Source organism: Entamoeba invadens (assembly GCF_000330505.1).
Source record: "Entamoeba invadens IP1 unplaced genomic scaffold scaff_1105074724332, whole genome shotgun sequence".
NCBI lineage: Eukaryota > Evosea > Mastigamoebida > Endamoebidae > Entamoeba > Entamoeba invadens.
In genome coordinates this window covers 35,680-43,276 of record NW_004191636.1, presented here as the reverse complement: position 1 = coordinate 43,276, position 7,597 = coordinate 35,680, and the positions used below count along the sequence as shown (strand labels likewise).

At 38.8% G+C, this 7,597-nt stretch overlaps 4 protein-coding genes across 4 annotated transcripts; all 4 read left to right on the top strand.

Annotated features, from left to right (window-relative positions):
* Positions 1 to 43: 43 nt before the first annotated feature.
* Positions 44 to 961, top strand: EIN_197680 (elongation factor-1alpha, putative; the record flags this gene model as incomplete). Its single annotated transcript, XM_004183133.1, has 1 exon — positions 44 to 961. A coding segment is annotated over one exon (918 nt), but the record flags the coding sequence as incomplete, so codon positions are not given.
* A 145-nt stretch (positions 962 to 1,106) lies between these two features.
* On the top strand, positions 1,107 to 2,946 carry EIN_197670 (hypothetical protein; the record flags this gene model as incomplete). The annotated part of the gene is made up of 4 exons (XM_004183132.1): positions 1,107 to 1,492; positions 1,543 to 2,089; positions 2,159 to 2,673; positions 2,736 to 2,946. 4 exons carry the CDS (start codon positions 1,107 to 1,109, stop codon positions 2,944 to 2,946), a joined length of 1,659 nt encoding a protein of 552 aa, XP_004183180.1.
* Positions 2,947 to 3,543: 597 nt separating this feature from the next.
* On the top strand, positions 3,544 to 6,051 carry EIN_197660 (leucine-rich repeat containing protein, putative; the record flags this gene model as incomplete). Its single annotated transcript, XM_004183131.1, has 1 exon — positions 3,544 to 6,051. The coding sequence occupies one exon, from the start codon at positions 3,544 to 3,546 to the stop codon at positions 6,049 to 6,051; it is 2,508 nt and encodes an 835-aa protein (XP_004183179.1).
* A 641-nt stretch (positions 6,052 to 6,692) lies between these two features.
* On the top strand, positions 6,693 to 7,597 carry EIN_197650 (hypothetical protein; the record flags this gene model as incomplete). The annotated part of the gene is made up of 1 exon (XM_004183130.1): positions 6,693 to 7,597. A coding segment is annotated over one exon (905 nt), but the record flags the coding sequence as incomplete, so codon positions are not given.

Genomic DNA, 7,597 nt, shown 5'->3' with positions numbered 1-7,597 from the left:
AGACGATAGAAGCGATATCTGAAGCTGATGTAGCTGTGTAGTAGTCGATGGTGACAAACACAACTTGGACTGCACGTATGAAGGGACTTTTTTGGACATCATCAACACATTGGCGAACGCAAATGTCTCGAAAGTGATTGTCGCGATCAACAAAATGGACGCGATGAAGTGGTCGGAGACCAAATTCAAGAACGTTGTGAACTTTGCGGAGAGCGTGATCAAGTCGTCGGGTGTTGACTTTAATAATATCCGATATATCCCTATTAGTGGGTTGAGCGGAGAGAATCTGACGTCGCCGTGTAACCAATGCAAGTGGTGTAAAGACTGTTTGTTAGACATCATCGTGCAAGAGAGTGGAGGGTATCGTAATGTCGAAGGACCACTTCGAATGGTCATCAACGAGTCGACGCGACAAGGGAATGGAAGTATTGTGAGCGGACATATTCTTCGTGGAGTGATAGCGGAGCGTGATAATGTGATTGTGGGCCCAATGATGGAGAGTTTTGTTGTGAAAAGAATGAAGAAAGGGAATGATATGGTGGACTACGCAGGTGCTGGTGATATCACCGAATTGTTGGTTGAAGGCCCAGACCGCTCGATTGGGAAGTATCAAGTCATTGGGAATCCCGAGAGTTTGCCTGTCGGTGTGAGGAAGTTTGACGCAACAGTCAAATTGAATACCTTCGACATGAGCATTCGAAGAGGGACTTTAATGCAGTTGTATACATGGAGTGGGAATAGTCCATGTGTCTTTGCACGTATCATGTTTTCTGGTGTTCGTGACGTTCATGTGAAGCCAAAGAAACTGAGTGGTAAGGTCGAGGCAAGTGTTGAAATCATATTGCAGAAACCACTTGTTCTTGAAATCGGCGCCACTGGAAAAAACCTCGGAAAGTTCTTTTTAAGATGCAACAAGACTACAATAGGGTCCGGAGTCGTCACTGAAATTAAAGATAACTGAGAGTTTGCATTGTTTTGTTTGATTTTTCAAGCATTTCACCTATTCCTCAATCGGACTTTGAGGAATTGTGTTAATGGTAAAATTAACTATACATTATAGTTTAATGTTTTGAATTAGAGAAATATCGAAAGAAACTAAATAAAGCATGGAAACTTCACTTGTGAAGTCACAAGCGAACGAAGAAGAGGAAGTTGGGATAACAGACATTGACGTTGAATCGATATCACAGAACGAAATCGAGTCGGTTCAAAAAATATTTAAAACGATGAAACGCCGGAGACTTGAAAGGAAGTTTTATGGTGTCGATTTCTTGTCGACGACGTCGATGAAGACGTCGGTAGTGTTTTTAATTTCTTTGTTGATCTATTTCATTGGGATAGTGGTGAAATTCTTTGTTGAAAGAAGAGAAGAAACGTCGGGGTCTGTTGAAGAAGACAGTTCATTCAAACAGTTTTTAACGAAGTACATCAACGAAGAGATTATTATGATTCTTCTGACTGTCTTTGTGATCTTTTCATTACGAGTAGTGAGGTTTGTATCATTCAAATGTGTTCAGAGACTTCATAGAAAATGACAAGAAGACCACTTCTAGTTGTTTTGATGTTTGAGTTGTACTGGTTTTGTATAGTGTTTTTCTGGAATGAATTTTATAACTCGTTTGTGACTATAATGGTGTGTCTGTTGTGTCTACTAATTGCTGTGATATTAACAATTCTCTCTTCAAGCATTTTTCTGTTTGTAATTCGGCACCTCCCCGTGTTGTACTTCTTAAGCCCCGTCATCACTTCTATCAATGAGTCGACTAAGGGTGTCCGGAGGTACAACTTACAAACCAAAAATTTGATCACACGAAAAGTCCAGAGTTATACACTGGAAGGGAGGACTGAGGGGAGTTGTGTTGAGGGGTCTATTGTATGGGGTGACAATGAAAATTATGGGGAAACCCTGACTGGTATATGGAAGAATGGGCAGTTAGTCGGTCCATTTGAGTCATCGATAATCGGGGTCCGTTCTTTAGTGAAATCCGTTCCAATAATATCGTATGAAGCTTATAATGATCGTGGGATCTTTACATTAGTGTACTCTCTTATATCCGTTGAGTGTTGTTATTCAGGGAAGATGTTATATGTTTGTTCAGTTATATATAGTATATGTATAGTATATAATAGTTAATAGTATAATTAAACTAACAACTAGAACTTGCCTTCTGTTACAAAAGTGCATGAACGAGTGTGTCAGTGTGTTGGAGATTGTCATTGTGCGTCAGAATTCTTTGAAGAGATAGGAAGTGATAGTGAAGAGTCATCAATGGATATGGTGAATGTTCAATTTGATCATATTAATAAGAGTATTGTATTACCAGGCATGTCGAATGTGTGTGAAGGGAATTTGGAGAAGATCTCACTGCGCATTAAGAAGAGAACGGACTCGAAAATGCGAACGATAACAGTGAGTGGGATAGACACGAGTGATATGAAACAGTGTCTTATCTTTTTGACTGGGTCAATTCACAAAGAACAACGACAAAAGGAATTTGCTCAATTTTTGGCGTTGTCGAAATTACCAAAGAGTGTCACACCAGTTCTAGTCAATTTGTCACAGAACGGGGAAATGCCAGATTATAATGATTCATACCTTCATGTTGCATTTTCTAATGTGTTACAGTCGATTATATTAGCACAAACAAAGAAGATTAATATCTTTGCAATGGGGTTTGTTTATTTATATGCAGATCTGTCGAATACTCAATATTGAAATGAATAATCATATATAGAGATACTATCATCTTCTTGTTTAAAGCATATTACCTCTTTAGAACACTGCTTGTGGAAAATGTCCAAATAGAGAACTTGATGATAGTCAATCCTTTTGATATACCAGAACTCTTATATAACGAACATAAAAGAGCGTGTATCTCACTCTTCATGAACGTCAAAAGAATCACTCTCTATTCTAACACATTCTCAGTCAGCGCTAGCACTTGATGCAATTCATTTTGAAGACTAAGAAACAATCACACCTCAATCCTCAATTCGATAATTTGGACATCATCGATGTCGACGACTTGGAACAGGTGGACTACTTTTCTTTTAATGAAGTGTTCATTCAAGACGTCCTCGAACTGATAGGTTTGTTCCTTTTTCTGTCGATAAGCTTCCAATAGAAATACAAGCAACCTCTTCGTTTGACATAGAAATAGCTTTTTATAAGAAAATAAACTATATTTAAATAGTAACTATGGAAGTGACTCAATAGTCAAAAACAAGCCCGCACGTCTCCGATTAAACTCTCTACAACAGTACGCGCCAAATTTCTTCAAATTTTCTCTTGTTCCAAAGTCGGTTCGGATGGTATAGATGTGTTGTATCAATTATTATAATACTACATTTGTTAACATTTATTACTAAATAACTAGTTGATATTACTACTGTTTTGTATAGTTTAATTATAGTATATTTGTTATTACCAGATACTACAAGTGATAGTTAGTAGTATAATAAAAACAATTAAAAACAATAAAAATAACAAAATAATAAAATAGAACAACACTTCTCACCGATTGAACTTAAAAAGAGAAAGAAATGGCAACAAACGCGGCGTATATTGATATTCAAGAAAGTCACATGAAAGAATTAAGTAACTCTGATTTAACCAAACTGAATGCGATTGGTGTGGACATGTCGAAGAACGAGTTCACCAAATTTCCTCCAGTACTGAAGAACTTGACAGCACTGACACATATTAATGCTGACGGGAATCAAATTTCGTCGCTTGAGAATTTGACGCTCTTCACAAATTTGTCGAAGGTGGACGTCTGCAAGAATTGTGTGACGGAAGTGCCGAGTTGTTTGACATCACTGACGAAGTTATTTCAATTTTCGCTCTTTGCGAATCGGATCAGAACGTTTCCGAACGGGTTTTGTTACTTAAAAGAGCTGAACTTGGGGTCGAATGAAATCTCTGAAATTCCGTTACACTGGGATTTGCCGAGTCTGACGTCTGTAGATTTGAGTCAAAACAACTTATGTCGAGTCGAAGGGATAACTAGTCTAAGCAATTTGGTTGTGATGAATTTGGGGACGAACAAAATCACATCATTGCCATCGATTGGGTGTTTACTGAAACTTGAAAACATTGACGTTTCAAACAACCGAATAGGGAGTTTGCCGATATCGATAACACAATTGACGTACTTGTCTTCATTCAATGGAGACTATAATCCAATTAAAAGTCTTCCGGAGGGGTTTCTGAAGTTAAAGTCGTTACGACTGATCTCATTGTGTCACTCCCAATTTGAAGGCTTTACAGAACCCCTTGGTGCGTTGAGTCGATTACAAACACTGATGGTGTCGAATTTGAACTTAACAACTTTGCCGAAGGAAATTAATGCAGTGAAGGAGATGAGGACACTTGATGTCAGTAATAACAAAATAGTCGAAATCACCGCTCTTCCGAAGACGACCGACGACTTCATTGCTACAAACAATTTGATTAACACGTTCTCACCGGAAGGGACAATTCAAATTGGATTCATCTCTTTACGAAACAACGATTTGGACCATTTCCCTTTGAAGTTGAATGAAATTATGAACCTCCAAAACTGCGACTTGTCGAAGAATAAAATCACTACTATCCCAGACATCCCCCTCGAATTGAATTACTTGAGAGCTATCGACGTCTCATTCAATTTGCTCACTTCTATCCCCCCTATCTTCCAAAGATGCCCAAAACTCACAAAACTCAACGCGTCGTATAATCACTTGACGACGTTCCCCCCACTCTCTTCATTACAAAACTTAAAAGTCCTCCTCCTCGCTGGAAACTTGATCAGCGAAATTCCTCAAGAACTCTCGACGTTGACTAACTTGTCGCTCCTCCATTTGGCTAATAATAGGTTCACAGACTGCCCAAAGATCTTGTCGGAGTTGCCCAATATCCAGCGGCTGTCGTTATGCATGAACTCGTTGACGACACTTCCGGACTTTGTGAATAAGTCGCTGGTCTCATTTGATGTGTCGAACAACCGATTGACCTCCGTGCGACTCCCCGACGCCCCAAATCTGCGACGACTGAAATTGTCGCACAACGCGTTAGTTGAGATTCCAATGAACCAAACCAAACTTCCAAAACTCGAGATATTGGACTTGTCATCGAATGGCCTGTTAGACTTCAAAGTCCATCCCTTGGAATTTCCATCATTACAAGTACTAGACTTGAGTCTCAATAATTTGTCGAGTGTCCCAAACATCGGGAAAAGGAAGTTTGTGATTCGAATGGACGGGAACCCGAGTTGGCAAGCAGTCCAATTTCCATTTTTGAGCAAATTTAACCGTCCAGAGGAATTTATGACGGAGGCGGCGTCATTCTCCTTTTGCTCGAAATGTAGTAATAGAGAGGAGATGCAAGACTCGATCATCTGTATACCGAATTTTACAGCACCGGACCACTTTCTATTTGCAGCAGTGGATGGACACTTGGGGAATGTCGTGTCGAATACCTTCTCACAAAAGTTCCCTGCACTTCTGTACGGATTTTTAAAGACTACGGACGTCAGAACGGCTTTCTTCCAGGCGTTTGAAGAAATCCAGAAACAACTCACAGAAATGAAAGTCACGGACGGAGCAGTCGTCACCGTGTCTTTTGTCACACCAACACACATTCACGTCGCACAATGTGGAGACTGCAGAGCAGTGTATATTACAGACAATGAAGTGTATCAAATGTGTGACGAACATACTCCCGCCAATCCACAAGAATTTAAAAGGATTAAAGAGTACGGGGGGTATACGGAAAGAGGACGAGTCTTTGGAGATTATATTGTGTCGAGGTCGATTGGGGATATCGCCCTCAAACCAGTCATTTCGGACTTGCCGGAGTTTGTGAGCATCAAACGAGTGAAGAACGAAAGGTACTTCATTGTTGCTTCTGATGGGTTGTGGGATCAATTGTCGAATACTGACATCGTTGCATTATTAAAAAAGAAAAAGGACTGCGTCAGAATAGCGGAGTTGTCGTCTATGCTCTGTGATGTTGCGTTTGTAATGGGTTCGACAGATAACATCTGTGTCGTTGTTTGCAAATTAATATGAGTTTTTTATAGTTTCTGTTACTATTAAAGTTGGTATGGAGTAAAGCGATTAATAACTTTAAACTTAATAAAACAATAGTGGGAATGGCTTATGTGTTGTTTGTGTTTCCCTCATTCACTTTTAATTGAAAGATAACCAACAGAAAAACAGACATCCAATTTCCAAATGAAGAAGTCGCGAAAATGGTTGTCGACGTTGTCAGTGTCGATAAAGAATTTAAAAAGAAAGAAGTCACCCGTGTGTTGAGTGTTTTTGGGAATCTCCTTAGAATGTTTGTTGCGATGGCAGTTCAAATAGCTTTGAATTAAATTAATATCATATAATATCATAATAATAATACTCTCTATTATATAATTGACATTAAGAGAATACACTTCTAACGACTTAAAACTGATTCGAAATGGGTTTTCAACGTTATGCGAACACATCCATCTTTCGCTCCAGACTATTCAAGAATTCCAGTGATTTCTTTGTTTCATTTATTAGTTACAATGATCTATATAATATAGTTTACCAAAATAGAATATTTTCTAATATATAATACATATTAAAAGGGTTATTGAAGAAAAGAAATGAGTCTGCAAGTGACTTATTGAGTCACGAAAAAAAATAACTCAAACTCTAATTGTGAAGAAGATCAAATGAGCGATTCACAACAACAGGACGAAACAGAAAGTTCATACACGCCACCGTTGGAATCATCGCAATATGGTAATGAGAATGACAACGCTGAAAATTATGAAGAGTACATGTCACAGGAAGACACTGATGGTGAGAATTATCATGAAGAGGAAGAAGAGGAGAACGAGAGTTATGAAGAAGACCCCGGACCTGTCGACCCAAGTGTGATTGAAGGGTTATTACGAACAATGGAGGGATTTAAACAGCAACACGAAATGGTACGAGCAGAAAACAATCAACTCAAAGAAGAGAACGAGAAGTTAAAAAGTGTAACTGAGAGTCTATCTGTGTCCGCGAATGAAATGATCGCACAAATCAGAGCGTTGAAATCAAAAGTCGAGGGCTTGGTCATGGACTTGGAAGTGGAGAAGGAATCGCACAATATAACACTTCAACGACTTTCTGAGGCGGAGGGGAGAGACACCACACAACAAGAGGTGAATGGCAGTTTCTATTTAACAAACAAAATCACGGTGATCAATGGGAAAGTAGTTCAGTCTGATGTTGTGACTGAATTTCAAGAAGAGTTACTTGGACTACAGCGAGACAAAGATGGTCTCTTACATATGATTACACAACTGAAACTTGATTTGATGCACAAGTCTGATATGGACAAACTCCTCGAACAAAAGTCTAAAGAGATTGAAACATTGAAAACCAATCTTATTGACTTGGAGGAGAGCAATAAAAGAAATGAAAAGGAACTTGCACTTGTGAAAGAACAAAAACTCGACACGTTGGTTGAAGGAAAATTACCAAGAAAATCGATCATGCAACTCAAAAACATCTGTGCAGGTATTGGAACACCTAACTCAATGCTTTCAAGTGAATCAAAAAAAGAAGGTGCGATGAAAAAAGAACTTTT